The following is an 18426-nucleotide window of genomic DNA, read 5'->3' as shown; positions in this document are numbered from 1 at the left end:
CACCCACAAGCATGCAAAGTGTCACTAAAAAAAAAAAAAAAAAAAAAAAAAGCACAATGTTTAAGGGTTCAGGAATCGTGAACCTGGAAGGTTCCTGAGGAAGAGTCCTTAAATGCGAGTGACCTAGTCTGCCATTCTAATTTTACAGATGGGAACACCGGAGGTCAGGTTCATAGGTGTGTGTGGATTTCCCCAAGGCTGCGCAGCAATCCAGAGGCAGGCAACTACTTCTGCAGTATCGCAACCACCACAAAAACCCGAGGTTAAACTTAAGGAAAGTTTTTAGGTAAAACAAAAGAAAAAGAATGAGGTCTACATAGAAAAAGTATGAGGTCTCTCCATAGACTTACACAGAATAAAGGCAACCTGTACAGTGAGAAACACTGCTTAGTTCAACAGACGCCACCAAGGACCCAGGTCTTTATTCTCAGCTCTGATGTTGGCTGTGGCTGCAGGTAATACGTCTCTATCTTGAGGATAAAAGCTCCCGTTACCTTCATTCTCTGCAAGTCTTCAGCCACAAGGTGACACCTCGTTCTCATCCTAACAAGATCAATGAACCAGGCTGGAAGGGGACTAAGGAAGGACACTGAAGGCAGAAGCAAAGGGGAACACACACTGTTACAAGCGTATCATCCCAGGTACCTTGAAGGTTAAGTTTCAGATTAGTTTACAGAAGTAGTGACAGAACCATGATTTCAGTAAAAAATCACCACAAGTTATAACTTAAAAAAAAAAATCAATTCAGAAATACTAAGTCAGGCAAGCATGCAAAATTCAGAGTATAAAAAAAAAAAGCAAGGGCTGGTTGCCCAGACACATCCCTCAGAAAAGGGGGATGTGAAGGTACTGGACAGAACCAAAGAAACCAGCAGCTGGAAGGGGCGCCTCTGAACTGGTAACCAGGCCCCTCGTGTTACGAAAGAGGCGAGCGGGCAGACGTTAACTGGAGAAGCTCACTCGGCTGGACCAGGGTGTGCAGAGATCTAGATCCTGGTGCCACCTGCAACTACTTATTCCTAAAATACGAAGAGAGAACTATCCAGAACACAGGAAGCCCACCGGTTTGAACGAAGCATCACAAGTCTAATATGCACGGCGGGCGGAAGGTGTTAGCGCAGCACATCACACAGATCTAAGAGATTAACCGGAAAGGAAGACTCTCTCCAAGATTTTAATGCTCAGTTTTGAGATATACAATCAAGTTTCCATCCAATTTTCTATAGCAAAATGTAAGAGCTTTTTAAAAAAATGTGCATTCTTCAGTTTTCTTCTACACTTTTTTTGGCCAATCTTTCAAAGCTGAGCACTGGGTGTTTCTAATGTCAGTTACATGATGTTGTATGTACATTCTAACTGCACATCTTAGGAGTAAACAGTGTCCATATTTCAGTAACTCATAGTGTATTTATAAAATGAAAAGCTTTCTATCAAAATACACTTTTCACTGGGAAAAATAAATAAAACAGACCAATGGATCTACACAGAGTGAAGACGAACTGTGGTAGATCTCAGTGCAGGACGGTCCACGCAAGCACACCTGCCCTCTCCCCCCAGAGCTGCGCATCTTCCCAGTTAGGATTTAAAAAATATTTTTAATTGAGCTTATTACATTGACGTTTGCTTCTCATTCCACATCATCTTCAGTCAAGCTCTGAGCACTTACAATTCTCTGAAAGAAAAAAAAAATTTAATTTTAAAAATACCGTTAGCATTTAGTCAGGATGCTAAGTTCAACATACAAGGCTCTTGTGGCAAGTCTTCCCAGAGCTTACCCACACTGAGATGTCAGCACGCAACGTCTCACACACTGTCATCCTCCAAGAAGTGACGAGCACTGTCAGCCCCACCTCAAAGTTCAAATTAACAAAGGAGGCACAGCATTCTGTCACGCTAGGTATTTGTCAGTTACATAACTGACACCAGACAGAATTTAAGACTTCTCACTCCCACATGAACCAGGAATACTGATTAGTGCTTCAGTGATCATTCTATTCTCCGAACATTTTCCTTTTGGCCTGGAAATGTTCATAGTCAGTATACAAAGAAAAGATACAGTATTGCAAAATTACCGTTTTGAACACATTTCCAGATAACATGGAAGAGTGACCTAAGTAAGAGAGGCTTTTTTTTTTTTTTGAGGAGGGAAATTTATTTATTTAATGGAGGCACTGGGGATTGAACCCAGGGCCTCGTGCAGGCTAAGCACACGCTCTACCACTGAGCTGTACCCTCCCCCCGCAAAAGAGGCCATTCTTATGGAGGGAACTCAAGCTTCATCCTGAACTCATCTGTACTGCAAGAGACATCGTCCTCAGGTCAGTGTTCCAAAAGCACTGCCATGCTGCCCTTCGAAAAGCAGACAACAGTAAAGGGGGGATGCTGTTAATAGACGGGCCCACCGCAGTCTAAAATAAAAAGGATTAAAACCAAACCCTTGGTTTTTCAGCTCTTTCCCTTAAGTCTGTGGGACTTTTTATTTTCCTTTTGTCCCTTTCCAATCTATTTGAATAAAGATCACGTTAAAGAATTAATCGGTCATTTTACTAATTTTTAATCACACCAACTGTGGAAATTCATCCCTTTAATAGGCATAGTATTCCAAAAAGTAGATTAACTTGGGCTCCTTGAGAAAAATTAAAAAGAAATGAAATGCATTTTAATTAACTCAAGTTACGGTTAATCTATTATATAAATGGGGATGCAGTCAGTAACTCCAAACTCAGAGCCCACCTTGACAGAAGCGGGCACGCTGGGGCCCTTAGACAAGTGAGGTCAGAAGGAACCCACAGCCCTGCACTACCTGACTGCCAGGCCATGCCGGCTTGGCTCCTGTCCCTGTCCTCTGCCAGGCCACTAAGCTGAAGGCATGGTCTCAGGAAAGAGCAGGCAGAGAGCTAAGTTTAGAAAGTCACTTTCACGGAGTGGCCTGAGTTTTGGGATCTGAATACTAAGGCCTGAGATTTAACACCGAGACCCGCTTCCTGGTTGACCTCCGGGGCACAGCTACCACATCTCAGGCCCTCACCGGGATGCTTCTCTATTAGGGAAGGAAACGTCCAGCACTGACCGCCCCAATCCTATTTTCATTCAGAAATCTTGCCTTTTTAAAAATTCAGGGCAAGCGCCAGGTGATTTATGTCTGAGGATACGATTCTGAACCATACGGGCAGTGTTCAAAACACTATGAAACAACTGTTCTATATAGAGATTTTCATGATATCACCATGTTTGCTACGTTCATTTTAAAATGTCATGTCCCTAAACATTTAACTCTTAAATTCTCCTCACTTACTCTGTAACATCTCAAACCTTTACCTGACTGATCGTGGGCAGCTTAGTCAGAAGCATCTGGAACACCGGCGGGGGGAGCGTCTGCTGGAGCACCTGCAGTAACTGCTGCGGCTGGCCGCACACGGCGATCGCGTTCGTCAGGTGGTCCACACCCTTCTCATACTCGCCTGGAAGACGCGCATAAACATAACACGTAACTGGAAAAGCCTTTGCCTTTGTCCAAAATCAACCCCAGAGTCTTCACTGAATCTTCAAGTGATACGGACCAAAACCATCGTGCAAGTAACAGCTTGGTACCTTCACATAACGATTAAGAAAACCAGTAACAAGAACCAGATTATATGTACTGATGTGAAAGTGTCTCCACTACACATACAAAAGGGGGAAGTTAAGGTGCAGCAACGTTCTTTACTACTGTTAACACAGTATTTCTGAAAGATTGCACAAGAAATTGCGAAGAATGAAACTACTTTCTATGAGAACTGGGAGGCTGAGGTGGACGGGCCCGACTTCGCCGTAACCCCTTACACTACACACGTCACCACGCGCAAGTGCGAGTGTCTACAGTGACGCTGCGTAACGACACACGGCCACCACCGTCCCTGCATCGTCCGCTGCTTTGGTGGCGCAGAAGAACAGGCTCACACCATTCTGGTAACAATCTTTACTTCGGTACTAGCAGTATCCTCATTTTACATGAAGAAATGGAAGATTAGAGAAATTACTAAACTTCCTCCCTATTCAACTTCTCTTTGTGAGATGGCCTACCACGAAGCAAGTCAAGACCAGAGAAAACTGTCGTGTTCTGAGCCTTTGCTAAAGCACCTCATGACTCTAGACGCCTTCAGACCATCCCTCTGAATTCCCTTTTCTCCCCCATGCACTGGCTCAGCTGCATATCTTGCTATGGAAACAAGCTAGAGGCACCGTGTCTGTAAGAACGTCTCCACCACCAGACCCTGCGTGCTCTGGCGAGGACATGTGCCAGCTGATGACACGCAGAAGTACTTGTGACGGTCGCCCCTGCTGCTCTAGCCAGTCTGTAAGGGGTGTTTCTTGTTCTACCGACTGGCTGCTGTGAATAGGCTGGGACACCTCTCGGGTAAAAGTGTGAACACAGTGAGCTGTCAGGTGCCAGCTGCCTATGGGTACAGGTTTCCATGAGTTCAGCCACCACCCGACCTGCCCTGAGAGCCAGCAGTTTTACTGAGCGCCTCCTCTGTGCCAGGCCTGATGTGGACTGGTTTACAAACTCTTTCAATCCTGGGGACAATTCTTTGATTATAAACCCCATGTGACAGATAAGGAAGCAGGCTGAGAGAAGTTCACCGTATTTTTCCCAAGACCCACAGCTAAAAAGGCGGTGGTACTGGGATTTGAACTCCAGTCCGTCTGACAATCAAGTTTATAATCTTCTGTTGTCTCTGTTATTTCATGTCAGATGACGTTGTGAGAACCTGAAAAACTGTATCCAGCAGACAGAGCAGTCAGTGTGCACTGATACCCACCCTTCCCCCAGAGACTGTTTCTGGAATGAACGAATGAGTGATGAACCGGATGCACACACAGCACCCTCCAACCCTCCTGTCCTCTGTGAACTCTCCCTCCTCCGAACTCTCAGGACTTTGTCCTTCCCTCCCGTGAGGACAGCCACCATCGTGACCGGCCTGGACAATTACTTTCTTGGGGTTGAAGTTACGTCATAATAGTGCCCATCGTAAGGGACCCCACCCAGGGAAGTGGGCTGGGCTGGCAGCAGTTCCTGCGTATGAACAAATCTCTTCTGAACCTAATCAACACTGGCAGCTACCTTTCCTGCGGATCCAGCAGCAATCTTGTACATCCAGAAGACATTTATACATCGACACAACCTTCATCAGTCAACTTGTCACAGTGAGCTTCCTTCCCATGTAAAGTAACGTTGCTACAACTTCTGCCAACTGGCTAGCCAGATCGCACGTGGTATCTTTTGTTAATACCAACGGCGTCGAAAGCGTCATATGATCCATCTATTACACAGCGCAGGAAGATCAAACCAACTGTCACAAGACTGGCGTCGCCCTCTGGGACCCTCGGACGCGGCTGCACTGTCGGGCAGGGTGCTCCCTCTCCCCTCGGGGGACTCACACATGCAGCCTGAAGGAGACCTCGAAGTGTTTCCACCACTGGTACCTAGCTCACATTCTGCACTTACAGACATCTTGATTGGTTCTCCTGCTCATTTATTTTTAATCTCAGTTTGTGAGCAATTATAATGTAGGGACTGTGCCATCTGTAACTCTCTAGGTGGAACTGAGCAAGTTCTGTCACGAAATTGTTTCTTGAGCTTCTGGGTTGGTGAGCACATCGAGGTACATCCAGACAGGGCACTGAAGTTCCTCACCTCCAGCCCTATGCATCTCTTCCATCTGCTGCTCCTGAGTCGTACCCTTTATAATAAACCAGTAAACACAAAGTTTTCTAATCCTTGAGTAAGAATGTGACCAAATAAGGGACTGAAGACTGGTAAATGAAGAGAACTGCCTGCTAAATAACAGTTTCGCTTGAGGAAATTAGAAGACTGAGACACTCAAGCTGAAGAAGGCCTAACTCTACAAAGAAGCATTAAAAATGGAATATAGGGGGAGGGTATAGCTCAGGTGGCAGAGCACATGCTCAGCATGCACGAGGACCTGGGTTCAACCCCCAGTACCTCCTCTAAAAATAAACAAACCTAATTACTCCCCCTCCCCACAAAAGGAAAAGAAAAAACTTAGGACTTCCGCGTGGGACTGGACTTCCACCAGGGGACACAACGGCTCCACTGACTTGGAAATTAAGATGCCACACAGCCGATGAATCCTCCTGCCACTGAATTTATAGGCAGCAGAGATCACATGGCTGCCTGAGGCTATTAATTCTGGTTATTACATGGAAGCAGGGCCGGGACCGGTGGGACGTGCAGATCACAGGGGCTCTCTGAGACACCTCCGAGCATTTCTAAGCACGCTAACAGTTAATGAACTGCCACAGCAACTCAGTGCCGGTGACACCCTTTCCTCTTGCAGCCTCGAGCCTGCTCACATATTCTGAGGGGATCTTGCCCACTTAACAGAGCACGTTTATGGAAGACCCTGGATGAAGCTCGCCACCTCACCAGCTTCTGCTCTCCTGGCTTACTCTGATGTTGACCTTTTCCCCAATTCTAACCACCTGCATCTTCTACCTTGGGGTCAGCTGGTAGATTCCACCAGAAGGCAGCTTGGCAGCTGAGTTAAGTAACCCTGGGTGTGCTGGGCTGAGCTTGGGGGAAAAGTAACTCTTCCCCGTCCTTCCTCGACCCCCACCCACCCTGCTCCCAAGAGTAGCTGTCCTTGTCAATCTGTATCTAACAGCCCAAGTCAGACAGACAGATGGCCACAGTGCGCAGGGCTCCAAGATGACCCAAACACACGCAGTTAGGAGTGCACTATATTCTGATACCTTACATTAAAAGTAAACCCACTTTATATGATGTTTGTATTTTGGGGGCTTGGAGAAAAATCTGATAGCATCAAATAGACATCTTTATAAACATAACCAATTTTGAGAATTTGCATGAACTGAAACACTGCCATCTACACCCTCAGACACACGTATGCTACATGCACATTTCCCCTCAGATATTCAAGGAACAGAACCACAGCCTCTCGAACAATGCTCAGGTGGGCTTAAGTGCTTTACTACTGATGGAACTTCGCGTTTTTCTCATAATGTTGTAGAAAAAAGCCAATTATTTTTTAGTAAGGCATTTTCATTTTTATTAATTACTATACCATTCAAATCAAAGACAATTAGTTCCCCACCCCACCCCCCTGAAATTACTTTCTGTAAAAGGGGTCACGTGATAAAAAGTAATGATGTCACCACCGTCTTAAACTTTCAATCTCTTCCCATTAAAGGGAAAAAAAACCCCCCAAACCCCACAAATGACCTGCATCATGCAATTCAATGCTGTCTAAATCTATTATGATGTGGAAGTGAGACCAAGAAAAACAAGTTGTTTCAGTCATACACACACAAAACAAGAATAACAACAAAAAACAAGTTAACACGTGACACTATTTCTATTAATGACAACTACTTCAAAGCTACTTTTGAGATAAAAGCAAACTGACAGTAATGTTTATAAATACATTAAAACTCTAGTAGTTACGGGACAAATTACAGCCCTCAAATCTGTCAGCTTGGTCCTTTTAATTCACTATAGTGCTGTTCTCAGTCCTGCTGCTGGAATGCACACAGCAGAGCCTCAGCTGGATCAGATTCAGACCCCTGACTGGTCCCGCAATCAGGTGCCAGGAACTCACTGCGTGACACTGATCAGGTCAATTAACCTCCCCTCGGACTTACAGTCCTTGCTGTAAGTCCTGGAAAAAGACCTGCAGATCAGGCGAAGGCGCTGAGGAACGTGTACTCCCAGATGCCCCTCAGTCACTAGCTGCATATTACAGGCAACTGTACCTGCGCCACTGAAGAATAACCTAATTTGTTAAGATTACTTATTAATCTCATTAAATGCCTAAAAACTTGTCTTGAAATATGTAGAATACTTTAAAAAAATTTTAATCTTATTTTATGGGGGAGGTATAATTAGGTTTGTCTGCTTATTTCTTTGGTGGAGGTACCGGGGATGGAGCCCAGGACCTCGTGCATGGCAGGCATGTGCTCTACCACTGAGCTGCATCTACCTGCCAGGACACCCTTTAAAAACAGCCATACTACACAAAAAAAACCCCATCACCATAAATCTGTCTTAGTGTGAATCCTCGTCTTTTAATGATTATTACCTTGAGCCAGTAACTCTTCACCAAGCTGTATTTCTTCGAGGAAGAATTTCTGAACAGCTTCCGCATCTTTAAGGTCAGGTAACTGTTTGGAAATAGGCTATTTAGTAACTGATACCAAAATTATGCCAAGGATACAACCAACACACAAAAAATCATGCCACTAAAAATTAAACAGAAAACTTAATAATGTTCATTCTAAAAAAAAAAGAAAAATATTCTCTTCAACACCACTTGTGAAGTTTAGGTTAGTATCCACAGTCAAAGAAATACAAGAAAAAAAAAACACTCTGAACAAACTGGCATTTGAGCAGTCCTTAGAAAGCCGTGAACAAACCTAAAGTAAAAAGTGTTAAGTATTTCTGCCATACAACATGCGCTTTACAATTTAACTTCTGATCACCACCATTGTAGATTTTTGTATCACTAATCAATTGGCTCTTCTCATCCAACATTATTTTGTACACATTTGACACGCACCTAAAGGATTAGCTATTTGCAAATGGCAATAAATATACCACAGAGGCATGTATGACTGTAGAAGCGTGACCTATTTGCTGGGCATTTGAGCTGCTTCTAATTTTTTTTTGCTATTACAAACAAGCAGCTTTATTTAAGTTAGTTTGCATCTCTGTGTTTTGTTTTGCAGCTTGTTACGTATTACCAGATTGAATGATTATCACAACATAAGGCCACCAGCTGCATGCATTATCTTTGTAAAAAATATAAACCTAGTATTAAAGTCCCCTTTTATTTAAAAGCCTAGACTTCTATTAATGGAAGTTTTTGGTTCTTAACTACTATTATACACACTCTTATCAGCAACAGAGGTGAAAAATTCAAATTTCTAAAAGTGGAAGCATCTTTCATTGGCTATCCCAGCATACGGCAAGAATGGTATGATACCTGAATCTAAAAACGCACACTGGGGCTACGGCTGCGCAGGCGTGCCCGCCTTACTGTGCTTCACTTTATTACACGTCTCAGACACGGTGCTGCTCCCCGTGTTGAGTCTCACTGGTGCAATTTTCCCAATAGGATTTAAAAAAAAATTAAGATATGTCTTTTTTAGACATGATGCTATGCACACTTAATAAAATATGGTACAGTGTAACCTTAACTTTTATAATGCACTGGGAAACCATAAAACTCATGTGACTTGCTTTACTGAGAAAGCCTCTACTGCATCAGTCCAGAACCAAGCCTGCGCTCTCTCGAGATGTGCCTGTAATATACCCATTCTCCCAAGCCCTTAGAGAGAAAAGGCTGTTGAAAACATAGTGAACATAGTACATATTTCAGAAAGGGACGCTGGAAAACAAAGTGGTGGCCTCTCAGGCCCACCTATTATCATGTCCAGTCAGTTGTCTGTGTTGATTACTCAACTATAACTTCATGTATTTAATTTTTCATTGCTTCAACTTGCTTTAAAAAGAACCACTATTTTGAGGGGGGGATATAGCTCAGTGGCAGAGTGGATGCTTTGCAAGCACAAGGTCCTAGGTTCAATCCCCAATACCTCCACTGACCACCCCCCGCAAACAAAACCAAACAAAAAAAAGAGAAGGGGCGGTCGGGGAGAACCGCTACTGATCCAGTAGGTCCAAGTCCTGGGAATCCAGACAATGAATCTAATTTCAAAACAAAAGAAGACCAATACGCATGATGATTAACATTTCATTTACTTACACATGTCACACCAACATATTTTAAGAAGCAGATAAATCTATGTAGTAATTAAAAATGATCATGAACACACATCTACGAAAAGAAAAAATAAAACCTACGTCCCCATTTGCACATTACAACAAGGTGAAAAATCTGCCAGGTGGTGGTGGTCTGCATCAGTGGGCATGAATAATCTTACATAACTTCTGAAATGAAAAGCATGTGGTTCTTTTCAAGAAAGTTTGGAGAAAGAAAAATTAAATTAATATATGTTTTATTTCATTATTTTAAAGCAATTCAGTGAGAAAGTTTGAACCTTTTGGAGTAAATGTTTTCTAGGGCCACCATGCTACTGCCACTTAAATATTGTTTGCACACTAAGCCGTCTGCTGTTATGGCCAACAAAAAAATTAAGGAGGGACCGGATAATCTGTAGTTGAACAGAGTTAATAACCATTCCTAAAAACAACAAATTATACTTTAAAATGGAAAATCAATGTCTGGTATCAATTAGCTTTCTCAAAATACCTACTTGAAGTGGATTTTAAAATAACTGTTTCTATCAAGAATATAGTACATCAAACAAACAAACAGCCAGACCGAGTATTACCTTGGAAAGTCCAGCTCTCTCTTTGGCAAGCTTCTGTTTCTTTCTTCCTGCAAGAAATGGAATATTTTCATTTTATCATTATTAAAATGGGAATCAAAGAAGTCTAACTGCCGCGGCAGTCACTCATTCATTCATCCTATTAACAAAACATTCCTGACCCAAGTTCTCTTCTGTCTCCCTGTGATTTGTCAGGGTCATAAAAACAGTTCTGCCCAATGAGCTATGGGCAGGAGCCTCTTCCCTGCCTCTGGGGCACCAGGATCAGTAGTTCACAGGACGGAGCCAGGTCGATGCGCAATCTCTTGAGTAATTCCCACAAGCAGAGCAGGCCCTCAGCCCCCAGCCCAAACCACGCAGGACATGAAACATGAGCAAGAGTTAAGCCACTGCTGCTACAGAGTTTATGACTGAAACAGGAAAGATTCCACCTTTCCTGAATCTTGAAAACCACCTGGCATTCTTAAACAAACAAAAACCAGCCTTAGAGAAATTTTCTTAAAGTATTAATGCATTTGGCAAAAATAAGAGGTGGGGGAACAAGGGGAGTGCTCAGAAATGTACTGCTTAATTCTTAACTGAACTACTGCTGGCTAGTCAAAAACAAAAAAACCTCTGCCCAGTCTCTAAGTTGCTTTGTTCTTGATATGAAATACTACAAATCTTAGGATAAGCGATGTTGTTTAAAACCACACCAACAACAGGACGCTGGCGGTGCTGTAGGTGGCTGCTGAACAACAGTACGGCATGCCCCACGTGAAGGGTGCTGGCACCAGGGACCTGGGCTCCGTTTACACCCCAGATCTCCCATGGAATCCCCACCCTGTGACCTTGGGCAAGTTACAGTTAACCTGGCCTTTCTCTCTCTGTACACAAAACTGGTCTAGGAGCAACACCTGCTTCACAGAGGTGATGTCAGGAGTTAATGTATGTATTTTTTTTTAAACAATGCCTGGTTAAAAATGTGACATATAAGCATTTGGTATTGAGACAGTTCCATACCAACTCCTCAGTTAAGGGGCTGTGCTCTGCTAAATGCCTGAAGAAGTTAATTTCAACAGTCACTAAAAATGACTTGGAGAATAACCACGTGGCATAGCTCAGAAAGGTAAGGCTCTATTACTACCTGGGTGATCTTCCACAAGTAAAAAGTTAAGGCAAGCTTAACTTTATTACTGTGAGAAACAAAAGCCATAAAACAGGCAAATGTCCTCTGAAAACCTTAAAGCATTCTACAAATCCAAATCTCAACGCGTGACTAAAGAGGCAGTGACCTGGAAGCCTTACTGCTGACATGGGTTTAATTTACTAAGGTCAGGGAGCTTTTGACCTACCTTTACAACCTGAGTTTAACTAGACCAGCGTCTCTTACCAGATCTAACCCCCAGATCACATAAAGTGCTACATTTCTAAGGCTTAAAATAGTCTTAGCAGTTTCAACAGAAAATTAATTAGCTCATTTTATCCTCACAATAAACCCTAGAACTATTATCATTCTCATCTACAGGAGAGAAAAATTTCCAGGGTCACAACTAGTAAGTGGTGGAGTGGACGCAAACCCAGATGGCCGAACTTCAGAGCATGTGAACTCAAACATTACTCTCGACCGCAGAGAAGACACTCCCATCAATAGAAAATGAACAACGGCAAGTTTGTGGAATAAACAGAGAGATGCAATTTGCTAAGCCAGAATTTATGGAAAATGACAAATGATCATGAACCCCAGCAGAGAAAACTTAGTTTCCAACCTCCGTTTTTTTTTAAAATAGAGAACATGTGATTGCTGTTGGATATGTTTGATGCAGTTACCAAATTTTAAGATCCCTTAGTTGCTTTAAATTTACCAGTAAGATTAAAATTCTGGCTTTACTTTCATAAGACAATTAACTTGTTATATTAACTTATTTTCAGAGACAGTATCATACAGTAACAGACTTAAAAACCAAGGAGTTACACTTGATTCAATCAGCAAATCAGCCCAATATTTGCTAGAAATCAGTCTCAAGTGCTATGGTGTAAACCTAACAGGTTAAAACAGACCCTGTTTTTAAAAATACAAAACACGAACTTACACAAAGTCTCAAATCTCAATCATTCTTAAAGCATTCATTTAAATAAGGAGATTACTGAACATATTTAAAAATGATGAATCATTTTATTCAGTGCTGTATAATGAAAAACATCTGTAGCTGGCACTGTCATTTAAAGGTTAACTTTCACTTATTAGTGATTATTTAATTGATCAAAATTATTCTGTAGGAATCCTGCTAATCTGATCTTACTATGGAAAAAAAAAATCTGAATAAATTGCAATCCAAGATCTAACCTCAAACCTATTTTAAATTTAAATTTCTTTTCCTTAAAAAAAAATCAGGAACACCAATTTGAAAAGCTATGCCCTTTTATCACAGATGTAAATACTCTACTGGAAATTAGGCTAGAAAAACTCAAAATTAACTAAACCACAATCAATTCCATTCCACGAATACAAAACACCTTCAAGTTCTTTAAATCAGCCAATTATACAATTACCTTTAAACATTGCAAAATTACCCTAAGTTTTACCTGCTAATGAAAACAGCAAATAATAATTAAACTCAAACAATCTTTAGCATTCATCATTTACCATGTGCCAGGTACAGTATTAAACTCTACATTTATGATACCCTTTTACAAAAGAGTGAAATCACAGCTTAAAGTCAGCTGCCCAAGGTTATTCAGCTACTAACTAAAGTCTGACAATTTAATAAGTCGGGGGGGGGGTATAGTTTGTAGATGGAAAGCCCAAGATTATGCTGCTCATCTGTAACTAACCTGGGCCCGTGTCTGAACTCAAAACAGCATTATTTCCATTAGTCTACCTAACCATAAATAAACTATCCTATGTCCCTTTCTTCCTGAGACAGAAGAGGCCTAGATATAACGTGCACGGTATGGAAGATCAGCACTTTGCAATAAGGTGGTCACTAGCCACGTGACTGCAGAGCACGGAAAATGACATTATAGCGTAATGAATCCGTGACTCAAATAGGGATAATCACTTCTTTGTACTTTTGGGGCTTTAATAACTTACCTATCAATTTTAATTTCAGTAACTATTTTGACTGGGCAACTTAGACAAGTTAACGAAACAATTTCTCACAGCAACAGATTTGCTCTTCTTGTTGCAAACGAGTATGTACCCCCGAAATTCAAAGATCACAACGGTTTCGGTGACACGCTCTCCCTCTTGTTAGTCTCTCCTAAAAGATGTCGTAGGTATGAAATAAGACTGAGCCACAGGAGACGCGCAGCCCTTTGGACTCCCCTGCAGTTTCTGTAGCATTCACTCATATCCTGGAAGCGTTTACGGCGACGCTACCAAGAGGGTTTAAGAATGCAACCCTACTGGTTGAGAACGATGCGGCGTTGGGGATGCGGCCTTAGTCTCCGGCACAAATTCATGAAATACCCCCCAAAACGCGACTTTCGCATCAGGAACAGAGATTTAGAAAGATAAAAAACAGAGTCCCAACCCCCACTCTACACTGTAAGACAAACGACTCTGCAGAAAGGGCCTGAGGAAAACAAAATGGGAAAAACCTTCCCTCCAAAATGGAGGGAACCATGCGGGGCACACAAGCGCGGGCGGCGCCATTGCCGTTCCCTGGTCGCTGTGCTGCGGGCCGGCCCGGACAGTGGGCAGCGGGGACGGTGCAGCGGGCAAGGAGGAGGCGGAGGGAGCAGCAGGCCCGCGGCCGGCGCCACTCACGTTCTCGCAGCCTGTTCTTGAAGTTGGGGTCACTCCGTCTCTTGCGGTCGAAGTAAATGCAGTAGCCGATGAAGAGGGCCCCGCACACGCCGGCGGCGATGGCGCTGTTCCGGCCCACCATCTTCTCCTCACCAGGGAGCGGGCGGCGGCGGCAGCGGCGGGGCCCGCGGAGGAGCGGTTGGCCGCGAACCCCGGAGCCGACTGCACGGCTCAATCCGTCGCCCGCCGCGAGGAACGCGGAAAGAGAGAGCACGCGTCACTTCCGGCTCCAGCTGCCGAGGCCCTCGGGGACGTCCGCGGCAGTGCCTGAGCAGAGGCGCCCGCGCCGCTTCTGCGCCTGCGCAGGGGCCTAAGCGTCGTCCCCGAGGCGCCTCCCGCCGCCGTTCGCGTTGGTGTCGGGAGTTTGCGCGAGAGTGCGCGCTTCCTTAGAAGCCGCGGGGCGTGACGTCACGAGGGCGGCGCGCGGCCGTCGTGCGCATGCTCCGGAGACGTGTCGCTGACTTCCTTGCTCGTGTCAAAGCCGGAAGGTCGTTGACGACAAATGCTTTGTCTTATTCTTACATAATCCAGGCAACCTATGACTCTTGTTTGAATTTAATTTGCTTTTCAGATTTAGTCACAGTCCACTGTGCAACAAGCACCAAAATCTAGTGATTTGATTCCAAAAGAGTGTTACCGTGTAGTCTCAGGAGTGGGAGAGAATTAATTGGAGCCGTTCCTGGAATAGTGTAACGAGCGAGAGAGATTGAAGGGGAGAAAATAGGAAGCGTTGAGTTGTCAGCCACTGAAACCACCGTGTATGCACTTTAATTTGAAAAAGACGTTGGAGGGAGCTTCCTAAACCGTTGGGGTGGCAGGAATGTGGGACTCGTGTGGGTCCTGGCTGTCTATGCTGAGGATGGTTCCTGGTGGGGGCTGGCCAGACCAGAAAGACCAACCATGGGATTACAGGGCTGGGACTTTGATCCAGGTGCTGGCAGCCCTCTTTCTCGGGGGAAGACAGGAGGGAGGCTGGGGACTGAGTTTAACTTCAAGACCAGCATCGTGAAACCCAAATGAAAGCTCTGGACACGGAAGCATATGTGCTTCCCAGGCTGGCAATACTCTGTGTCGTTACACATCAATGTGCCGTGAGTTCTAGGAGGGTAAGGTGCTCTGTCCCCATTGGGAGGGAACAACAGAAGCTTCGAATTTGGGACTTGCCCAGACTTTGGCTGGTTTTGATTCATATCCTTTGGCTATAATAAAACTGTAATCATAAGTAGAGCAGGCTCTTGAGTTCTGAGTCCTTTTAGGGAATTATTGAACCTGAAAGGGTATTGGAAACCTCCTGATTAGGAGTTGGCTGGTTAGAAGAGTAGCCTGGAGACCCTACCCCCTCCAAATTTGTGACTGATGTAGGAAATGAGTGAAGTCTTGAAGGGGACTATCCCCTTAACCTCTGAAGCTTGACTGTACTCTGGGATAGTTGATGTCAGAAGTTATTGTGAGGATACTTATGGGAACATTTAGCTGGAGGCCCTAACTTAGTCCAGGAACCTGGGAAAGCCCTTCTGCTTAAGTGATAATGGACCTGAGACCCTATGGAAGACTGGAAGTTAGATCAAGGGTATACATGCATTGCCTGGACTGGGGTGGGGTGGAAGGTGCATTTGTACCAAAGCAAAGTCGGTGACTGAGATCAGAGAGTTGTACATAACAAAAGAGCACAAAAAACTTTTCCTTATATCCCACATACATACATGGATACTTTCTGTCCCAAAAAGTGAAACTTCCTGCTTTCTAAGAACTTTTTGGCAAGGGTGGGGGCGGTAATTAGGTTTATTTATTTATTTTTTAATGGAGGTCCTGGGGATCGAACCGAGGACCTCATAGAAATAGGGAGCCAAGTACTTTGACGTAATATTGACAAAGAAATGAGTGGGGAGTGGTGGGGAGAAATGGAGCAGAGAGGCTGTAGTTAAGTTGGAAGTTGATCTCAAAAAGGCAGTGGGGGGCAGGGTGTGGCTCAGTGGTAGAGCCCCATGCTTAGCAGACATGAGATCCTGGGTTCAATCCCCAAACTCTCCTCTAAAAATAAATAAGCCTAATTACCTCCCCTATCCCTACCAAAATAAAATCATTAAATACTACAATAATAAATAAATAAAATATAAAAACAAAATGTTAAAAGGGCAGAAAAATTAAATAATACAATAATAAATAAATAAAATATTAAAAAAAAGTGTTAAAAAAAAAAAGGGCAGTGGTACCTGGTGACCACCTTGTGTCTCGGTGTGTCGTGAGCCCTCGTGTGTTTTGCACATTCAGGGAGAACAGCCAGACCCGCTGGAACTTCACCGAGACCCTCAAATTCAGGGAGCCTTGCCTTTTGCTTTTTGCATAAGGAAGCTGAGGAACTGAACGGAGCTGGCCTTCCGGTTTGTTCCTTGGGAGAGCAGGCATCTTTGAAGTTCAACAACCAGACCCTGTCTTAGTTTACCCAGAGGAACACCCAAGATCAGTCCCCAGAGAGGCTGAACATATGTATTCAGTGACCCCTGGAAAGCATTTGCATTGCACACATGGTTGCTCCCCTCCTCACTGTTGGAAGAGGACGACTTTGAGGTTGTCTGAGACTGATTTTTTTATAGACCAATTATATCAATATCCCACTCCTGTACTGCCTGCAGTGGTTTTCAAAAGCTTCCCTGTATTAATTAGGACTCTAGAAACCCAGTTCCAATTAGCTTAAGAAACAGTGGCATTTGTCAACTCCTCAAGAAGACCTTTAAGGTTAGAAGGAGGATCTCCAAACCAGGATCACTCCTTCCACCTCTGCACTGGCAGCTCGGGCACAGGTCAGTGATGACAGCCACACCTCCTGAGCTCTAGAATGTTTTAATTCATTGAGGTTTTAACTCCTTACTATCTTACCAGGTGGTGGTTCCCCTCTTATAGCTTAAGAAACCTGCCTAGTGTTGTTGCAGGGTAAGTGGAAGATGCAGGAATTTTTTTCCCCCAGCTTTATTGAGATGTGATTTACAAATAAAAATTGTATATATTTAAGATGTACATTGTGATGTTGGGTGTAGACATTGTGAAATAATTACAATCAAGCTAGTTACCATATCCATCACCTCCCACAGTTCCCTTTTCTTGAGTGTGGTGAGAATCCTTAAATCTACCCCCTGCAAATTTCAAGTAAAAGATACACTATTAACTGCAGACACAATGCTGTACCTTAGGTCTCTGGAACTCATGCATCTTATAACTGAAAGTTTGTACCTTTTGACCAGCATCTCCCCTTTTCCCTTTATCCCCCAGCTCCTGGTAAGTACCATCCTGCTCTCTATTTCTACGAGTTGGGTTTTTTTCAGATACCACGTATAAGTGAGATCATGCAAATTTAAATTTGTTTTTCTGTGTCTGGCTTCTTTCAGTTAGCACAATGGCTTCCAAGGCCATCCACGCTGTCGGAAATGGCAGAATTTCCTTTTTAAAGGTGACTATTTCCTTCTGTGCGTCTGTGTATTGCATTTATCCATTCATCCAATGATGGACACTTTGGTTATTCCTGTATCTTGGCTCTTGAGAATAATGCTGCAGTGAACATGAGAGTGCAGATACCTCTTTGAGACAGCAATTTCATTTCCTCTGGACATATACCCAGAAGTGGGATTGCCTGATCACATAGAAGTTAGATTTTTAACCTTGGAGTCATCTCCATACTGTCCTCCATAGTGGCTGCACTGACTTCCATTCCCACCAACAGTGCACAACTTCCCTTTCCTCCACGTCCTCACCAGCACTTGTTATCTCTTCTTGGTGACAGCCATTATAACAGTGTGAGCTGACGTTTCATTGTGGCTTTGATTCACATTTCCCAGATGATTAGTGATACTGAGCACCTTCTTGGCCACTTATTGTCTATGGGAAACATTCAAGCCCTTCGCCCATTTTTACACTGGGTTATTATTAGTATTTTGGAATCAAGTTGTATGAGTTCCTTATATTTGGGGGGTGTTAACCCCTTATCAGATATATGGTTTGCACATATTTTCTCCCATTCCATTGGCTGCCTTTTCATTTTGTTGATAGTTTCCTGTTCTATGCAGAAGCTTTTCAGTTTGGCTTAACAAATGCCCAATTTTTTTTTAAGCAAGTCCGGCAGTCATTGAAGTAGCATTTACAAAATTAAAAAAAAAAAACTACTTAGGGTCATTCAAAACTATTCATTTGTTGCAAGCATGTCAAATGTGGGGTGAACTTTGTGTAGTTACCACTTAAATCTGCTATTCTGGGACAGTCTATACTCTGCC

General features: G+C 43.5%; 1 protein-coding gene and 1 non-coding gene across 2 annotated transcripts; both read right to left on the bottom strand.

The window, feature by feature from the left end:
* Positions 1 to 1143: 1143 nt before the first annotated feature.
* Positions 1144 to 14380, bottom strand: TOMM20 (translocase of outer mitochondrial membrane 20). The gene is made up of 5 exons (XM_010962847.3): positions 14126 to 14380; positions 10378 to 10424; positions 8103 to 8184; positions 3319 to 3461; positions 1144 to 1672 (listed from the first exon to the last, which is right to left on the bottom strand). The coding sequence occupies exons 1-5, from the start codon at positions 14244 to 14246 to the stop codon at positions 1628 to 1630; spliced, it is 438 nt and encodes a 145-aa protein (XP_010961149.1). The 5' UTR covers positions 14247 to 14380; the 3' UTR covers positions 1144 to 1627.
* Positions 13622 to 13756, bottom strand: LOC123619059 (small nucleolar RNA SNORA14). Its single transcript, XR_006727585.1, has one exon. It is a non-coding gene; the product is annotated as a small nucleolar RNA SNORA14 (small nucleolar RNA).
* Positions 14381 to 18426: the final 4046 nt, after the last annotated feature.

Source organism: Camelus bactrianus, chromosome 11 (assembly GCF_048773025.1).
Source record: "Camelus bactrianus isolate YW-2024 breed Bactrian camel chromosome 11, ASM4877302v1, whole genome shotgun sequence".
Classification (NCBI taxonomy): Eukaryota; Metazoa; Chordata; class Mammalia; order Artiodactyla; family Camelidae; genus Camelus; species Camelus bactrianus.
The sequence above is the reverse complement of the archived record's forward strand: the minus strand, read 5'-3'. Positions and strand labels throughout refer to the sequence as shown.